Genomic DNA, 19751 nt, shown 5'->3' with positions numbered 1-19751 from the left:
ATTTCAAAGGTTCATATCTGCATTTTCACTGTTACAAAACAAAGATAAATCTTGGTTTGTATGCTCACAGTAACTGATTTATTAGTCAAAATTATTTTGTGGTATAATAGCCTAGGTACATTTACAGAGATTCCCATACTCTTTGGCTTTGTACATTGTGTTATATGTACAAGTTGAAGACATATGAATGCCATAGGAATAAACATTACATTATCCGGATCTTGAAGAGTGCATGTCAGAGTCTAAACAATTTTATCTGGGAAGAGGCAGCAATAAGAAATCTGTAAGTATTCCAACATTACATTATGTCACAAACATAGGCCATTATCAGTTCTATAGAGATGATAGGTCTAATCTGAAGTTCATTAACAGATAAAAGTATATACAAAAGTAGAAGTTCCCAACACCACTGACAAAGAGAAAGGCACTGTGATGTCTGCAAGACTCCAATCTGAAAGATCAGTCAGTCTGCATCTTGGCAACAGGCTAACAATAAGTTATCTCAGATTTCAAGCATCTCTCCTGAAAGTTTCCTGTTTTGTTTTAAAATGTGTGAAGTTTTTTTAGTTTTCCCATGATGATGCTGCTGTGTCATTGCTTGTGAATGTAGCCTTAACTTCCTTCACTGGGCGCTGAATGAGAGAGAGAAAGAGGTGTTTTATGGGAGAGATAATCAGAAATTATACCTGTAGTTGGTTCTTCACAATGTTTACTCACCTGGTGTTTCCTCTGGTGGGGTTGACTCTGCCTGGCTTTCCGCTGAAGCTGAAGCTGAAGCTTTCGAAGGAGGAACAAAAAATACACTCATTATGCTTGGCTTAGATTATACCCTTTCAGTAATGCTATGAACCTTCTGTGTCTGAATGAACAGGATCGAAAAGAATAAAAACCAAAACTTCTAGTTTTAGGTTTTGTTCAACAAAACCATCAATGTCTATATGATCACTGCTGGAAGATAGAGGGCCAGTTTAGACCCAGATCATCTATAAACTTAAACAGGGTTTGCTATAGTATAATTAAAACTATAACACTAGTTTAGTTTAAGACTAGAATTAATCTATGTCCATGAACCTAGATTAGGGTGTTCAGTTTAGCTTTTGGTAAACGGGTTGTGTGAGGTTGCAAGCAATTCCAAAGCTTCCATTATATCTCTAGATTTATCAAGGCCTTACATTATGAAAATATTTTACTTTACTATGCCAAATTTTGGCTAATTGCATTACATTTGCATATGTAATTTTAATAGCTTTCAAATAAATTTGTCAGAGTAAAGTACACTATATGTCCAAAAGTATCCATTTTGCATTTGTCTGGTTAACCTCTTTTTTTTTCTAGGTTCCTCAGTTGAACGATGCATATTTGCCTTCAAAAAGCCAACTGGATTTTTGTTGTCATATGTAAGCAAGCAGGTCAACATTTATAAAAATGTTTTATTGTGTTCAAATGCTACTTTTAATATGGAAGTTAAATTATTTTTATATCAAGAAAGCTGCAGTTTTGCAGTGGTGGATTGCTTTCACAGCAGAGGGTTCTCATCCCCCCTGTTTTACCCTCATTGCTCGCTAGCAGCTTAACACAGAGTTGAAACATTTCACAAATAATGTCCTAGTTAATCTGATAATGGAGTTATGAGGGGAAAAAATATTCGATTATATAAAATAAAAAATATCAACTTTCACACCAGCAAAATGGGCACTACATAGCCTGCAGAACTACGCTATGGCACACCTATTGCAGACAAAGTTGTTCAGTTGTGCTTGTACACCTGTATAATCTCCAGAAAAGAAGATGCACTACCACAAGTGTTGACCAGAGTGCTGTAACGTGTCACAGCACTGGGCTGTGGTGCAGTGGAACTGTGCTCTCTAGAGTGATAAAGCACAAGACAACACCTTTGGGATGAGCTGGACTGATGAAGCTCCACTGAACACCTTTGGGTTTAGTTAGAGTGTCATTTGTGATTCAAACCTAATTGGTCAACATCAATGCTGACTTCACTAATGCTCTCGTGGCTTAATGGAATCAAATCCCAGCAGCAATGAACCAACATTTAGTGGAAATCCTGACCAGGAGAGCAGAGGCTATTAGTGCAGCTAAAGGGGGGGCAAATTCCCTATTAATATTATTTATTTCTGAAGAAATGTTGGACTATTGGGTGTTACTCTTGGATATTTTGGACACACAGTGTAGCAAATATTATATGTCTATCAAAGTTTATCTTCGTATTCTTTTATTATTCATCATATCTGATTGAGTTCTACTTTGTGGTTTGCCATTTTGCATGTTATACAGTTAGAGTGTCTTGTTCATATGTTCACACAGACATTTGCATTAGTCGACTCATTTGTATTTACATTTGTAATCTCCATCATGACAGTGAGACATGGTTTCATACGCAGGGTTATATAAACCTGCAATTAGGTCATTGACTTAGACAGGAACCTTGCAGATGAACCCAATCCCGGATGGTAGGGCAGCAACATTTCACTATTATGAGGGTTATTTGATATATATAGATATTGATCAAATAACACCTTATAATATTGGAATGTTGCTGCTATATATATACACGGTGTTCAAAAGACCATCTGATGTGTTTCATTTGAGTTCTGTCGGGCCATGTGAGTTCAGTTAGTTCATTAGGTGACAGAAAATTCTTGTGTAATAGAAACCCTTGGAAATAGAGCCTGTGGGGAGGCCTGTAGAAAGGAAAGGGAAACTTAACCAGGGTAGATATGGACTTTGTCAATCATCAAACAGCGAATAAAGGAGCCATTTGGATCACTGTTCATTGATTTACCAGTTTATGAAAATATCGTCACTGCCATTTCAATTCCGTTTTATTCAAAAACGGCAGCTGCCCTGTTCATTACGTGAATAATCCACGGCAAGTGGACCAGTAGAATGAGGGGTCAATTACTTGGAATAAAATCTCATTAAATTCACATTCAATAAAGTTAAGGACTTTTCCTTCTCCTATTAAATTCACCATTTCTGAAATATGAGGTTTTGCTACAACAGTGATGACGTACTCCTTGAAGTATGAAATTTAAAAATATTTCTCCTGCTTTGCTTTCATCCAAAGTATTTTGTGAGGCAGTAACACATGATCTGTTTTAGTGTTTAATCCAGTTCATCACTGACCTGTTTGAAATAAGTAGAAGCAGTTTCTCAAGACAGTTCGGACATTTCTTTTGCATGACCACTAAAAGGGAGCGTGTTGCTTGTTTTGCATGTAGAGATAAGCTTGTTTGAACTGACCAGCCTATTTGCATGGCCAAAAGCAGGAGATGAGTGCGTGTTATATTATGTACCTTCATCTTGAGTCACGGGTGCTGGCTCTGGCGCAGCCTCTGGTGTGGTGGAGTCGGCCGCAGGAGCCTCAGACTCAGGCTGGCTTTCAGCTGCAGCAGCTTCGGAGCTCTGCGGGGCCTCCGATTTCTCATCGGCCGCTTCTGAGGCAGACTCATTTGCTGCCTTGTTTTCTACATTTTCTGTAGCTGTTCCTTGTGAGATTGGGACATTCGCATATTTATTAGTTAATTAGTTATGTTTTGTATTAGTTAATTCTTATGTTTATTTTGTCAAGGACTATGTATATAAACATTGATCCTGAGTGAGAAAAACTTTCCTTCAAATTCTGGTTCCTCACTGCATGTCTATATTATATTCACATATACAGATAGATAAACTATGTTATATATTCACATAAACAGATAGATAAGCTATGTTATATATTCACACAAACAGATAGATAAACTGTAATATATTCACATAAACAGATAGATAAACTGTTATATATTCACACAAACAGATAGATAAACTGTTATATATTCACAAAAACAGATTGATAAACTATGTTATATATTTACATAAACAGATAGATAAGCTGTAATATATTCACATAAACAGATAGATAAGCTATTTTATATATTCACATAAACAGATAGATAAAGAAACTGATTCCAGTTCAAGGCTGAATAGTTAACATTTGTTTAAGTAACAGATAATGGTGGCTGAAGTCAAACACAAACAAACAGGTGAGTGAATTGCCAGCGAATGAACCAGGAAACTTCATTATTTAACTGAGTGATCTTAGATTACACTCTACACTTGCAACTGGAAGAGGTGAATTGTGAGGGCAATCTCTTTGCACTCTTGGCAGGATGGGATGACATTTCGGTCAAGCTGCAATTTCCTCGTACTTTTTATCCATCTTTTCTTTTTGGCAATATTAACTGCACCAAGAAATGATCAGTCATTTTCTGTATGACGTAAAGAGGGGCCTCACCGCATTATCAACTCTTTTTCATCCACCAAAATGCCTCATAACACAAGTTATCTAATGCTGCCGGTCTATATATTGTATTGGACTTGATTGTGATTGTACTGATACATTAACTGCTAGGCCTGATCATGAAGTCAGACAATGAAAGTTTACTTAAATAAAAGGTACAAATCTTTAATGTAACATAATAAAGGTACAGTATCTGACATACTTGGGCCAAGAAAGCTCATGGTTTCATGGCTGACCCTCTGGAAAATGTTGATGTCAATACGTCTGTTTAATTTCTTTCCCATAATGATTTTTTTCTCCTTTAGGTAGTTTTAACAATAGAACTACTCAGATAAGAAAAGCTCTATGGCCCTTCAAATTATTAGCCATACTGTACAGCATGCCAGCTGTATCAGTATAGTCTGTAACATGCTGATGTGGTAACATGGCACTTTCTATTATTTGTGCTTCCATCCACAATATTTGCATGAAATGCTGTCCAGAAGCCACTTTCCAGCTTCATAGAGTTGAAAACACTGGCTCTTGTAACAAGATGGCATATATATAAATGTGAATACTTCTGCTGAGAGAGCGAGTAAGGAGCTAAGGGGGGTCTTTCTGGGAACAGTTTAATCCCTCTAGTTTTCCTCTACTTTAGAGACTTCTTTGCATTGTCCATCGTCCAAAATACATTCTTCTATTTCTATTTCTGCATACACTGCTTAGTACAGTAAATGGTTCAGTAAAACATCAAACATCTTTCCAGCTTTCATTCACTGGGGGTAAATTACCATGGGGAGTTGTGAGTGTACAGCTGTAATGAGGTTTTCCCAGCAGAAATCAAAAGATAATGTTATTTTCCAATGGAACAGCTTCTCTTGAGAATTCAGAGGAAGAAAGCCTTGAGCTCAAGACTGAAATAAAGCTATTTTTAACCTAATAAGCCAAAGCATTGCTAACACTTCATAAGTCTAGTGCACATTTTGCAATAACTTGACTGACTAGATAAAGAATGACTGACAGTTGTAGCACCACCAGCAGAGCCCAACAATATGCCTGCCAGTCCAGGATCATGTATAGGAAATTACTATAATAAATATAAATTGAGAATTGAGAATCAGCTCAACCTGAAACTACACTTGAGTAACCCGTGAATATGGGAGACTGAAAACACTCTTACCTGTAGTACTCGCCCCGTTGCATTCCTCTGGTTTTGAGTTTGGTCGAGTTGTGTCTTGAGCTGTTGTGTGAGTGCTAGCAGTACACCCCATTCTGTCCTGCTAACATAGAAATACAAGGGGACGTCTGTGGAAGTTAAAGTCCTGAGATAGATGCTCCTGTGCCAGAGCTCTGCATAGACAGACAGAGGAGCAGTGCTGACCACACAGTCCAGAGAGATCTGCTGAACTCAGACACAAAACCAACCGCTTTTGCGCATGGCTACAAGCGTTTGTTTCAGCCTGTTACCGCGTTATTTTTTCCCACCCGTATTCCGTCAAGCCACGCCCCCTGCGTATAAAATAACTGGTTTGTGAATTGTGAATATACTGAAATGCATATTTATTGAAATATGGAATTAATTATTACTTTTTAGTTTTATTTACAATTACTTTAATACATTTCCCTGGGCACACTTTTGGTCACAGACATTTGTTTGAGTATTAGAGTCTCTTTAGCTCCAGCAAATTTTACCTCTGTGTTTTAAACTGCGATACGAAAAAAAAGGAGAATATGTCAAATGATCCCCAAGTCCCCAAACTGTCGAGTCATATCTCCATCTTTTGACGCTATGAACTGTTTAAACTGAACATGGGGCGATCATCCTCTTGTGTTTCCTAAAAGTGCCTCCAGATGCCGCTGTTTCCACACATACAGTCTGTGTAACTGTAAAGGCCCAGCTCAGTATTTTTCCTTCTCATTCAAAACTGTATGTGATCTGCACAGTTTTGTTTGAGCACAAAATGTGTGCACATAGAAATTATCATTTTTAAAATATGCTCATTTTTAGAATTACACTTTAATTGGGTTTATGGCCAGAGGTGGTAAGTGACGAAGTACTTTGTTACTGTACTTAAGTATTTTTTTAGGTATCTGTAGGTATCTTTACTTGAGTATTTCTGACACTTAATGCTTTTTACTTTTACTCATTACGTTTCAACAAAAAAATCTTTACCTCTAAGCCTCAATAAAAATATATCCTGTTTAAAAATTTAATCAGAAATGATTTTCTAATTTAAAAAGTGATCAGAGGTGGAAATGGGCCAGAACACATCAGAGACCTATGTAAGGTAATATCAATCTTCATAAAAAAAAAAAAAAATCAATTTAAGTCAAAAGTTTGAACCTTTGGACACCTAACTGAAAAACTCATCACTCACTCACTCACTCACTCACTCGCTTACTCATAATCTAACCCATTTATCCTCATGGGTTACAGGGGGTGCTGGAGCCTGTCCCAGCGCTCACTGGGAGGAAGACAGGAAACACCCTGGACAGGTCACCAGTCCATCACAGGACCTATCTGAAAAAGCATCTTTGGAACATTTTGATTTAACTATTTTTTTATGCAAATGATTTGTTTCTAAGACCAACATAAATAGTGAAGTTGATGCCTATGTATTTAATTGTGTCCAAAACAATGTTTTAAAATGTACATTTTTAATCAATTAATCAATTAAAACATTACAGATTTTTTAAATGTCAAAAATATGTAACAACAAATGGTTTTCAGCAACAGCAGGGGCTCCATGTATGTGTATTTTCTTAAGTCCTGTTGGGGAAGCATCTCAGGTGGCTCTTCATGAAGCTACTTGAGAGAATGGTAAAATGGTCGCTGCATAATTCTGTATGTGTTGTTTCATAGTTTTAATTACTTCATTATTATTCAGTATTTTTAATAGTTAAAATGCACCAGAAACAAGCAGTTAGGATGACATCTTGAAAAAAGTGAGGTTACCCAGTAAAACCTCACTATTTCCTCCCCCAAAAGTGAGAGCACACCAGTAAACTAACAAAGCTCGCCTCTAGTCTTTAGTCCTTGCCAGAGCGCACCTCCTACTCATGGTCCTAGTCCTGTTTCAGGGCTAAAGTCTCTTTAACGCCAGTATAGTTGGTAACGATGGTAATATAATAGATGTCTGTGGCTAACAAGTAATCTTTCTGGCTTACACAGACTTCCCTTAAAACTTCAAACATCAAATGTGTGTTGGCTGATTTGACCTCTTTTGAGGTAAACAGAAATGGCATGAGGAAAATTTTCCAGTCTTTTCTACATATATTTTTCCATATATATTCTATGTATATTTGTGTGTACAAAATATATCAGATTAAGAAAGCATTCATTCTCTCATTATTGCTGACTCTGCTACATCCTTCCAGTACAGCACATTGTGGTTTCTGCATGCTCCGGAGCTGTAGTATCAAAGGTAATGCCAGTATGTGGAAGGAAACTGTTTAACCGCATATGGGCAGAAATGTGTCAGACTGAGACAGATAGAGTGTTTCAATAACATTTGTTTGCTTATCAACTGGACTTTCTGAAACAAACACCTCAATCAAGGAAGCACATGTACTTCAAATGTGCATCTTAACAAAGTTGGGTTGTCTGAATAAATAAGACTGTTGAGCACTGCAGAATAGGTAATACTGCATTTCTAACACATCCTCATTTGTCAGTATTGGCTAATGTGGACGTTTTGTCTTTTTGTATCTTGTAATCTTGTATTTTCTGAAGGTCCTTACAATCTACAAAAACTAGAACAGATAATGTCACTGACAGCTGCCTTAACCTAAACATGCAATCGAGATTTGGTGGTCAGGGTTTAAGTGACTTCATTAAAGATGTATTTGCATTGAAGGGACATCCCTTAACACACTATCATAGTACCCCATAGAGCTGCCTGTATTTTCAAACAATATCCCCTCCCCCCAAAACCCACACATGTGCAAAAAGCTTACGAGAAGGAACAACCCACTTCTGACATTTGTGGAGATACTGCTTCCTCAAACTGACAGAATTTTTGTAATATTCTGACTAAATTAAATCAAGAAATTTTACAGACCTAGTTTATAAACCTTTCTTGCATTTGTAGATCTGTATGCAATACTTTACTGATGGACGAGTTGAGGACTGAGCTTGAGTGGGTGCACTGAATAGCCTACACTGAATGGCAGGTAAGGTAATGATGTAACATTTGTAAATTATAACAATAACCGTACATTATGCTGTAAGCTTCTATGTGCACACAGCTGGTTCTGCACAACCTGTACAGTTTCAGTGAGTAGTTCTTATGCACATAAAGGATCTGATATGCAGCAAAGAGATTTTAAATATGCAACCAAAGCTCAGTGTCTTATCATTTTATCTTATAATACTTATCAAGTATTATTTTATCGCTTCGAATGTACAGATCTCATTCATCTGACATCATTTTGTAGTTATTTTACAAAATTGAAATGAGACTGATGCAAATCAAGCCTGTAAAACAACAGAAAAAGAGCTAACGTAGACCACTATTACGCTCTTGTAAATAAAGTGAATCACTTACAGTAGGATCCAGCAACACAAGTAGTCAGTGGTGTCTAGCTACGCATTTTTGATACACCCTGCACTGCTCGGCATCCGACACCCAATGAGACCCCCCCCCTTTTTTTCTCATCATATCTTCTATCAGTCTACAACATTAATTAGCTGATACACATACAGACAGTACTAGTCTAGCACCTTGGCTTTAATATCAAGGTTCAGCTTCTCACTTGACTTTAAACAGTGGACAGTGGTTGACTGACAACCTGCAACATTAGCTTGCTAGATAAAAACCATCAGATAGCTAACAATAACAACATCAAGAGTGATCTGTGATTCAGTCCAGCAAAAATTAGGACTGCTGCTAATGACTGTAATGTGTTGGTGCTGAATGTTAAAGTAAAGAAATCCTCGTCTGCCGCTACTGGAGCCACCATACCACACAGTCACACTGTAACTGTGCGTGTATTACTTTTCAGTCTCCAGGTTACTGCTGATTGACCAATTCCTCTCTGTCTCTTTGTAGAAAGAATCTGCCATGGCTGACTACAAACATCATCTGATTGAAAAATGGACAAAAGAGCATGTTTATACATGGCTTTGCGAAGAGGTTAAAATTAACCAGAAATATGCAGACAAGTTTATTAAAGAAGAAGTGTCAGGAGAAGATCTAGTGTGCTTTGAAAAGCAAGATCTACTGGACATGGGTATAGAGCACGGTCCAGCTGTTAGGATCATGTCCCGATTGAAGAAACACATAACGCTGTCTGACACTACAGCCTCCTGCAAACAAGAGATGCACAAGCACAGACAAACAAACATTAAAACTAAAGCAGATGCCTCTGCAAAGACAGAGAGTCAAAGACACTGTACTGGGAGAACAGAAAAGGACAATCAGGTATGTCATAATGGTGCCCATCATGCAATATACAAGATGCAACATAACAAGAGCCTCCTATTAGACATTTTTGATTTTACAATAGTATTTTAAACCAGAATAAATGCTACTATTTGTACTTATTAAGAATAAAACACGTTCAAGCTGAATACATCGGGTTAAAAATACCAACATTTTCTTCTTTTTATACAGACTTTTACAATGCTTATTAACTGTCTGGAGGAACTTACAGAAGAAAACTTCAAAAAGTTCAAAAGTTACTTAAACAAACCTGTGCTGAATGAATGCAAAGCCATTCCTGCGTGTCAGTTGGAGAAGAATGAAAGAACATACATTGCAGACTTGATTATCAGATTTTATGGGGATGAAAATGCCCTGAAAATCACTTCCTGTATATTAGAGAAGATTCCACGGAATGACCTTGTGGAAAGCCTGACAAAGGATATCGGTAAGAAACTCAAGAAAAGCGTTTGATGTTGTTGTAAATTTAGCTGTGGTCCTAAAGCTCATTGTGGTATGTTAGATGATGTGGCTGTTTGGTATAATCAGTGCAATACTCATTACTTCAGTAGCTTGCTGTACATTTTGTGTGGTTTTGTGTTCATAGGCCACTTCCACATTTCATCAATGGACTCAAAGACAGAGGTAAAAAGGGAAACAAATCATGGTGAGAAGCTCAGGAACCTGCTGACTTGTGGAGGATCAACACTGGATCACTACAACTATTATATCATCGTAATGAACAAAAGCGATACTGACCAAATCGAACACCTCCAGTTTCTTTGCAAACTTAATTTGTTTTGTGTTTTGGACTTTGATCCTAATTCAGCCATTAATGGTGCATGCAAGCTGTACAGAGAATCCCGAATCGCAAATCTGCACTTCCCAATCCACTTTCAGGGGGAACCAAGTGCAGTGATTAAAAACCTGAATCTCTACAAACAAACGAGCTGGGTGTTCTGCAATGGAAGGTTTGACTTTGACTCTGAATCTAGTAGACATCTAGACTACCAAAGCTGGTTGAGAAGAACGCACAGGGAAATAGAGCAAATGGTTTCATTTCTCTTCAAACCAGAGGTCCTTCCTGGTAGAAGATGCCTGGTCATATTTCTGTTGCTTTCTTCTGTAGAGTCGGAGAAAGACCCCATTTTTGACACATTCATGACGTTCCACAGGCACATATCTGTGAAAGCAAGAGATCATTTGAAAAATGGCAAAGTCTCATTCAAAAGAAATATGAGTTTGACATCACCAGGCAGTCCATCTATGAGCTGGACATCAGCCAAGTGAATGGAACTGTAATGAAACTGGGACCGCACCTTCAATCCTATGGAAAGTTGCTGCCATCAGCTGGCTCTAGTTCTGTCATCCTGCGACAGAAAGATGCAGATGTAATGACGGCTTTAGACATATTGTGTGAAAATGAGTGCGAGAATGTTCATGATGAAAACAGCGCTGAATTTCAAGACTTAAAACTCAAGACTGAGGAAGAATTTTACAGAGGAGGAAAAGTCAAATGGTGGAACTTCTATTTCTCAGAGAAACGGAAAGCAAAGCCGTTCATCAAACGAGACAAATATGAAGCCGTCCTAAAAGCACATGCGTCTTGGTGAACCTCTTTCACCATCCTGGATGTGGAGGTACAACTTTAGCAATGCACGTAATGTGGGACCTTCGAAATCAGCTAAGATGCGCAGTTCTAAAGGACAGCTCCTCAGAAGAGCAGGTGGCATCACAAATAAAGTACTTGATGAAGTATGGAAAAAGTGATGAATCTCCTCAAACACCGGTTCTTCTGTTGGTTGATGATTCCAAAGATATAGAAGGTGTGGAAAATCTGAGGAACTGCATTCGTAGGACATTAGATGAAGATTGCCTAAGCAAAAAAGAAAAGAGTGCAAACTCACTGGTCATCATTCTGAACTGCATTCGGACTCATTTCCCGAAAGATCAGCACAAATGCTGTGAGACGGTAAGTCAGTACATAACAACAGAGCTAACAAAGAAAGAGCAAGACGACTTTGAAGAGAAACTGCAAGAACTTAAGGAAAATCATAAAAGGCCTGAAAACTTCTACAGTTTTATGATCATGAAGTCAAACTTTGACAAGAAATATGTTAAAAACGTAGTTTGTAATACGCTGAAGGATCTTGACAGGGGCACCAAGCAAGCCCAACTCCTCTCAATCATGGCACTGCTGAACTCATATGTGACTGATTCATATATTTCTCAGTCAGTTTGTGAAGACTTTCTTGGGATGAAATCATTCCTATGGGGAAAAGAAACTGTTCTTGAGAGGATGGAACCTTACTCAAATTTGCTTATCGGATTTAAGGTTGACCAGTGTGGGGAGTACTCTGCCATCCGTATCCTACACCATGACATAGCCTGGGCATGCCTTGAGGAGCTGGATTTGACGTACAGCATAAAGAGAAGTGACATTACCACGGATCTGCTTCACTGTGATTTGTTTTTCAAAACCGGACTGGGGAAAGATGCTTTAATACACTCCATTCAGCGCATGCTGATTGAGAGGCAGCGCAATGTGGAAAATGAGAGAGACACTCAGTTTTCTCTGTTGATTGAAAAAATCCACACAGATGAAGGGAGACAAAAAGTTCAAGACATCTTTATGAAAGCATCATCAAGATATGAGACAAGTGCTTCCATTCCCCAAGCCTTGGCACGGTACCTTTACCTTTATGGCAGAGATTTCTCTCAGGCCCTTGATTGGGCAGAAAGTGCGATAAACATCACAGAAAACCCGTTCACTGTTGATACAATAGGCCAGATCCACAAAAACCACCTGAAGTACAGAATTCAAAGAGAGAAGGAGCAGGAGATGCCTCGTATCCCAGAAAATCTCGACGCCTACCTCGAGCTTGCAAAAAAGGCAACCAGTGCTTTCCAAAAGGCACAGAAACTGTCAAAGACTGAATATGAGCCTTATGAAGATAACCATCTTATTAAAGGCTACAACCAGTATGTGGACATGGGGCTAATAGAAACAGCACTCATGGTCTTTGATTTGGTCAGCAGCCTCCCATTTTTCAATGGAAAAGATCCACTCACAAGAAGATACATGCAGAGTTTCCTCAAAGGCAGCATTCCTATTGAGAGCATTCATTTTGAGGACAATGACATGAATCAGAAATACGTAGCTGTTCTGAAGAAACACAAACCATTCCTCCGTGAGTTAAAGAAGCAGGCAAAGACTAGTTTTGAATTCTTTGACAGCTACTTTACTTACTTGAAAAGCAGGAAATTTGAGGAGGAGTTAGACCACAGGTGTAGACGGAAGATATCAGAATACTTCAAGAAGTATATTTCATTCTTCTGTTCAGAGGCCGAATGGTCACAAGAGCATGCAGGCAAAAAATTTCTACGCGAGAACATGGACATTGAGGCATGCGAAATGTTTCTGGAAGAGAAGAAAGCTGACACTTTTGCAGGGCTGCTTCAACACTTGGAGAACAGAAGTGGAGAAACAATGGAAAAAATAAAAGAATGCTATCAGTTTTTACATGAGCGTGTGAAATTCAGAAGTCCAAATTTCAAAACAAACCTCATACTAGCCAACATAATCCTGCATCTCATCAAACCCAAGTCGAAGTGTGCAATGAGCGAGAGGGACCTCATTCATCTTTTGAAGGAAACACTGCAAGAAATCGGAGTCCAGTACTCGTCTCCGGAGCCCTACTACTTGGCGTTACTGCTACTTTGGCCCTGTTCATCTGCATCAGTTCCTGACAAAAACATCAGAATCTATGTCAACTCCATACGCAGTTCTTCTCGTCGTCAGCTGCCCAATTCGTTACGCAAGAGAGGCGCTATTTCTCATTTTTTGCTGGGCAAAAAGTCAGGACTGGAAAGGCTTGTACCTAAAGCAAAACTGTACTACTCAAAAGACCCAAAAGAAAGCAACAGGCTTTGGCAGAGTGGAGACATCTTTGCTCAGAAAGATATTAAAGACCGCCTGCTCAGAGTATACGGAACTGTAGAGCAAGGGGAAGTTTACATTGAGTATGGTAAACTGAAAATCCCAGTTCATCCAGCCTTCCTTAATGCTGTGAGATCTGGATTCAGTACAGAAAGGGTGTCCTTCTACTTAGGTTTTGCCATGACTGGTCCACTTGCATATGACATTCGCTATGAAGATTGAATAGAGTTAATCAAAGCCAAAAGAAAGAGCATGAGAATTTATTTAATTTATTAAAGAGTTCAGAACATTATACATTATACAGCATATCACACAATGCGTTTCAACATGAAGGCTTGAGAACAGCGATGTAAATAAAAGGAGAACACAGGCACAAAGAAAATCTTGGGAAAAGGTACTAGTAATCAGTAGTCATTATCCTAGAAACAAAAACAACCAGAAAGAAATGTGTAAACATCTAAATGAACAAAAAGAGAAACAGCACAGAGAGAAAAGTTATAACGACACAAAAATAAGCTAAACCAACACTGGTGCTTGGACCCCTAATAGTAATGACTTTTTATGTTCCTGTTTTATATCCTCAAAAATAAAAGACACCTCTTCTGATTTTTCTTCCCTGTATTTCTTTACAAAGAAAAAGTCACTGGGCCTCATTCACCAATAGTTTCTTTCTTAAATGTGTTCTTGAGAAAGGTCCTAAGAAAAAGTCTACATCAGATTTATGACGTGTTCTTAAACCGCAGAATTGTTTGCACTTTGTGCTCTTGAGTGTGTGTAGATTCTGTTCTTACCCAAGAACAAATCCCAAATAAGAAAACATCTGTGAATCTCAGAATCTTCGTGGCATAGGTGGTGGGTGGTCAGCCTCAAAATGTACCCCCCTTGCAGCTTTCATTTTGTTTACTGAAGAATAAAATTCTCTTAGTATTATATAATTTGGACCACCTGTGCAAGTTTCACAGATGTAACACCAACACAACCAGATTGAAGGGAGGGTGCATTTTCCAGCAGACAGCCTGTCACAAAATGTGCCCCTTTATCTCTGTTCACTCACTGTGTGCACTTTTAGTAACACACATTTTGACCAATATGTACAGCCAGTGGAAGCTCCATGTAATAACAATGTAGCCAGATTTACCTGCTTTTCAACAGATGCGAAAAATACATATTGCACTACCCGGTAATGAAAAGTCAATCAATAAACATATTTACTGAATCATAAAAGCATTCATCTTTAGCAATGCAAGAATTTGCAAATGGCTATCTTTGGATGCACACATCTATGACGAGTGGAATAGACAGAAACGATAGACAGAAATAGACAGAAATGAAATTATGTAAATTAGGTTGGTAAAAATGCATGCATTAGAAACAAGTCAATAAAAATCTATATGAATTGATTTCCTGAGTGAGAAACAGTGATAAAATCAACTGTTATTTCATTAAAACAGTGTTTTAAAATATGATCCATGTTTCATCATCACTGAGGTGATTTTTGTATGAGGGTGACAAACAACAACAAACAAATATTCTTGGATCAAAAGAAAGTGGATAAAATGCATGTAAATTGAAAACTAAAGTATTTTATGAAAGGACGATAAAAATTTTACTACCCTTAGAGTAAATTTTGGTGTCTTTCAACATTAATCATGTATCATGTATGATAATGTCTACTTTTTCGTGCCCCTCACAGCTAAATGTCAGTCAGAAAGTTAATTGTTCATCACAACTTTCAATTCGTATACACTTTTACTGACTATCTGTAATTCACATCCATTTCACCCACCCCTTTTTCATATTAGACGTTTAGTTTAAAACTGGACTTTTCAGTCAGTGACTTTACAGTGAAGCTGTCTGATGTGGCATTAGCAATAACTTGCTGGTTGCAAACCAGAAGATTGCTGGTTGAATTTGAGCTGGTCACTTTCACTGAAATCCACATGCATTTTATAAACCATATTTTAAACATTTATTTTTTTCTTCATTGCATCATTCATAGGAAACCACATGATTTACATGTCATTCTTGTTTGAAGTACATCTGATTTTGTCCACTGTGTAAAACAGCAGTTTTCTCCACTGCTGACCGAAATATACGGCTCTTTTCGTGCTCTTTTGGCCTGTGTAGCTACAGTTTAAGCGGACTGCCTACAGTACTTACATCAGAAAAATGCGCCCCCGAGATGAGAATACAGGTCATGACAGGGAGCTGAATTCGGCACAACACCAACACAGTGCTCCTCCGACTGAACACCCAGCCCGTGATCTCGCGATGACAGCGCGTGTTGCTACGAGAGCAATGCACACTGGGAAGTCCTTTCTCTACGAGGCCATCTTGGGGTTCGCCAGGCGGTGAGTGTGGCTCTGCGGCAAATTGAGAAAATAATCTGTTTTAATGCGCGTTTCGAAGCGCTTTTCTGCTCCGTTTTGAAAGAGAAAGGACTCATCTGTCGTGTTGTTGTGTTCAGGTTGGCCGAAACGGACTAAAGCGCTACAATGGTTGCCGCGAAGAAAACGGTGAGTGATTTCACGTGGAGCCGCAGGCCTCGAGTCCGGGGAGGACTCAGCCTGGCTGTTTTATTAGTGTTATAACTGCTGGAGTTAGATATGATGAACAGCAGAGCACAGTGACTCTCCGGCCCGGCTTACAGTGTTAAAACGCACTGTGTGCTGCGGTAACGCTATTGAGCTAGCCGGCTAAGCGGGCGGTAATAGGCGTCACGGTGGTGCTTTCGGGCTGTGTGGTCATTTAGACAAGTTACAGCGAGCTGGGTCTGAAGCTGAAGTCAGTTTTTTTTTCTAATTATCCCGTTCCACCTTAAATGGTGCAGCAGCTCTGGCGCCTTGCGTTGAATGTATCCGCTGTGCCATTTAAGGTGGAACGGGAAAATTCGAACAAGAAACCGGCGAATAGGAAACTTAACTTCAGCCTCGTGAGGTGGACAGAGTAGCCTAAAGCTGTGCTCAAGTTAGTGTTGTTGCTGCAGTGAAGTAAGAACTGTAATAAAAGTGAAATTGTCTTTCCAGGTAGACGACTTGGAAGTAGTACTGAATTCGCAGGCGAAAAAAGGCTACTTGGTACTTGGGTTAAGCAACTTAAACACAGCATCTGTCAGTCTGGGGCCATAAGTTTATGTTCTGCTCTCTGTCTTTTGTGATGTGTCCTTGGTTTAAAATGATGAACAGTGCAAAGCAGTGAATTACAGATGTCATCAGCATGACAATGGAATTAATCCCTAAAAAGAAATAGCCAGTGATGTATAGTTAAAGGAGTAAAAAGTTTTTCATTACAGATCTATCATTTTTTTGCTGTACATGCAGCTGAGTAAATGTAACTGTTTTCTACCCACTTCTGGATGTGTGATGTACATGTTGGCCAGTAGTGCACTGACGCTTGTGTTGATTGCTGTCTTAAGTCAACGTGTCTGTCTTTAACTGTAATTTCAGTTGTGTGGCTGGTCAGTTTGAATTTCATTTGTGTGTATGTCCTTCACAACTTTGTTACTGATTTGTGTTTTCAGTCTCATTGAATAACTCCATGTTTTTACCACTATAGAAAAAGTCCTTGGAGTCCATCAACTCCAGACTCCAGCTGGTGATGAAGAGTGGCAAATATGTTCTGGGATACAAACAGTCACAGAAGATGATTCGCCAAGGCAAAGCCAAGCTGGTTATCCTGGCCAACAACTGCCCTGCCCTGAGGTAAGCACAGTTTACTTAGTGTGTAATGGGATTATGTGAACTAATTTTATATAATATTGAACATGTGAAAAACCAAACAGCTCCCCGGTTTAGGGAACTGTACTCACTCTGTAATGCATGTTTTCTTCCTTCAGCATCCGATTCAAGCTGTTTACTAAAGATGGTTTGGTTTCATAAAAGAGAGAACCAGGTCCAAGAGTCATGGCATTAGACCATGAGTGTTTAATCCAAGAAGGGCTGCAGTGTGTACAAATATTAGTTCCATCACCAGATTTCAGATCTAGCTTTTTCTTATAAAAGCATGTTCTTGTAAATGAAGTTAAATAAACTTCTGACCCTGAATGCAGTCGATTTGGAAGGACTAATGAGCTGATCCAGCTTTTTACTCTTTAGTTCAAGATATACTTGAAAAATAATTTTAAATATTAGATATACCCATTTGAGTGTTAATTGTCTTAGGCATGTGAGCCCTTCCTCATTTATTCAGAGTAAAGTGAACTACCGACCAAGTGGATATTGATTGCTGACTAATTTTCCCCCAAACTGACTACATGAAATCTTTATTAAAAAAACTTTATGAATTTTGGCCCGGAATGGATTAAATGAAAGCACTGGATTTGTATTTGGAAAAGTATTGAAGTAGTGGCCCTGGGTGGATTCTAGATCTACCATACACTGGTTGCCAAAGAGTATTTTTTGGATTTTTTTTTTTTCTCAAGTTACTAATTAACTTTTTTTATTTCCAGGAAATCAGAAATTGAGTACTACGCCATGTTGGCTAAAACCGGTGTTCACCACTACAGTGGTAACAACATTGAGCTCGGCACAGCCTGTGGTAAATACTACAGGGTGTGCACACTGGCCATCATTGATCCTGGTACGTAACAATGCAAAATATCTTTTATGAATTATTCTCAAGCAGTTGATAATGGACATATTGTTTGAATACTGGACTTTAAAATCAGTAACTTTAAAGTGAAGCTGCCTGATGTGGCATTAGCATTAACTTGCTGGTTGTATACCAGAAAGTTGCTGGTTGACTTTTAGCTGAACACTAGTTTGGTGTGGAGTTGACTGAAGTGCTGCTAATTTTAGTGTCTGTAGTTTTGATTGGATGTTTGAGCAGCTTAATTGCAGTTTTGCTCAGATTACCCTGATACCTCTTTCTGATCACAACGACTTCTTAAAAAACAATAATAAAGTGATCTTTGTTTATATTGGAAATACACATGATTATTGTTAATTCAGGTGATGTTGATCAGTGTCCTCTTGTCTCCACAGGCGATTCTGACATCATCAGAAGCATGCCAGACCAGCAGCAGGGCGAGAAGTAGAGCCATTTTTCCTGGAAGTTGTTATAAATAAAACTGGTTTAAATGGTCATAATGGTTTGGTGTTTTATTCTTTAATCACAACCTTTGTCCCGCCTTGGTTGATGGAGAGGGGCTTTAAGTCTCAAGCTATTTGTCTCTTAGTCAAAAAGTAATAGTAACTTTGTCTAAACACAGTACGGTAACACACCTTCCCTTTACAGCAAGTACAGTAAACTGGCATCAGTTTGCAACAGATTTCAAACCAGAAGTTAAGAAAATATATTGCTGTATGAAATATTATAACTGTTATTTCTTAGTTTCTTGCATATAGTGTAGTTGTAAAGGATAGGCATATTTCTGTTGTCTCTCCATGGCAGGAACTGGTGGTCTTTTCAGTATTGAATAGCAGTACCAGTCTCATTACATGCACACATTATTATAAATATGCAGCTTTTTTGAAATGTGATTTCGAGGGCATGAATTTCACTTTTATGAACAACAAAAAAACTCCATGTATATGACCACCCATCCCCTACCCCTGCCCCCCCCCCACATTGTTTTTGAGTTTGATTAGAGACCTATATTTATTTGAGAACATGTTACTAGGTGATACCCTGCTGTATTTAATGATGCAGTTAACAAGTGGCATGTGTTCTTTAGGCACACATGAAATTGAGCCTTCCTTCATCCTTTAAAATGTGAGGGGTCAGACCAAAACATTAGAGATAACTGAATTAAGACTTATTAAAATTACGCAACTACCAATGAGGAATATCTGTTTCGTAACCTGTTTTTAAAGCTGTCATAATGGTGGCTATCATGGGTATCTTCGGGCTGTGATGGTAACTGGGTAAGGACACTGTTAACCTTACACCAGGCGCATTAAGGGATTTACAGCTTTAAGTTTGTTCCTGCATCACAGTGTGCTAAGAGCTGAAATCAGCTCTGTGAGAGCAAAGCCATATTTTCCATTGCTTGATACTGGTTGATCATGTACAGCAAATATCCCAGTTTGGTTTGGAAAAAAAAACTGGATTAAAATCTGCAATGTCTAAAATGTGTCCATAAGTACACATCTTAAATTATTTTATGGCACAT

The 19751-nt window shown here is 38.4% G+C and overlaps 3 protein-coding genes across 4 annotated transcripts; 2 read left to right on the top strand and 1 right to left on the bottom strand.

Annotated features, from left to right (window-relative positions):
• Nucleotides 1-51: 51 nt before the first annotated feature.
• Nucleotides 52-5756, bottom strand: si:dkey-284p5.3 (uncharacterized protein LOC557830 homolog). Of its 2 annotated transcripts, none has more exons than XM_036566289.1 (4): nt 5457-5756; nt 3315-3506; nt 718-777; nt 52-632 (listed from the first exon to the last, which is right to left on the bottom strand). In XM_036566289.1, the coding sequence occupies exons 1-4, from the start codon at nt 5545-5547 to the stop codon at nt 613-615; spliced, it is 363 nt and encodes a 120-aa protein (XP_036422182.1). In that variant the 5' UTR covers nt 5548-5756; the 3' UTR covers nt 52-612. The 2 variants fall into 2 exon arrangements, with proteins under 2 accessions (XP_036422182.1, XP_036422183.1); XM_036566290.1 differs by having other exon boundaries at nt 3315-3500.
• Nucleotides 5757-9571: 3815 nt separating this feature from the next.
• On the top strand, nt 9572-13861 carry LOC118805047 (sterile alpha motif domain-containing protein 9-like). Its single transcript, XM_036565651.1, is given in 5 exon segments — nt 9572-9699; nt 9892-10147; nt 10307-10876; nt 10879-11286; nt 11289-13861. Coding segments are annotated over 5 exon segments (3909 nt in total). The 5' UTR covers nt 9572-9597.
• Nucleotides 13862-15907: 2046 nt separating this feature from the next.
• rpl30 (ribosomal protein L30) lies at nt 15908-18723 on the top strand. The gene is made up of 5 exons (XM_036566286.1): nt 15908-15990; nt 16107-16155; nt 17195-17340; nt 18087-18217; nt 18622-18723. The coding sequence occupies exons 2-5, from the start codon at nt 16135-16137 to the stop codon at nt 18672-18674; spliced, it is 351 nt and encodes a 116-aa protein (XP_036422179.1). The 5' UTR covers nt 15908-15990; nt 16107-16134; the 3' UTR covers nt 18675-18723.
• Nucleotides 18724-19751: the final 1028 nt, after the last annotated feature.

This window comes from Colossoma macropomum, unplaced genomic scaffold, assembly GCF_904425465.1.
Source record: "Colossoma macropomum unplaced genomic scaffold, Colossoma_macropomum, whole genome shotgun sequence".
NCBI classification, from domain to species: domain Eukaryota; kingdom Metazoa; phylum Chordata; class Actinopteri; order Characiformes; family Serrasalmidae; genus Colossoma; species Colossoma macropomum.
Note: the sequence above shows the minus strand (reverse complement) of the source record. Positions and strands in the feature narration are given on the sequence as shown.

Bases quoted from the DNA above. Each gene is read 5' to 3' on its own strand.
- rpl30 (XM_036566286.1), top strand. From the start codon at position 16,135: ATGGTTGCCGCGAAGAAAACG. The intron at 16,156-17,194 runs GTGAGTGATTTC...TTACCACTATAG, and splicing joins TGGTTGCCGCGAAGAAAACG to AAAAAGTCCTTGGAGTCCAT. The intron at 17,341-18,086 runs GTAAGCACAGTT...TTTTATTTCCAG, and splicing joins AACAACTGCCCTGCCCTGAG to GAAATCAGAAATTGAGTACT.
- si:dkey-284p5.3 (XM_036566289.1), bottom strand. From the start codon at position 5,547: ATGGGGTGTACTGCTAGCACTCACACAACAGCTCAAGACACAACTCGA. The intron at 778-3,314 runs GTACATAATATA...CTCCTTCGAAAG, and splicing joins ACCCGTGACTCAAGATGAAG to CTTCAGCTTCAGCTTCAGCG. The intron at 633-717 runs GTGAGTAAACAT...TCTCTCATTCAG, and splicing joins CCCACCAGAGGAAACACCAG to CGCCCAGTGAAGGAAGTTAA.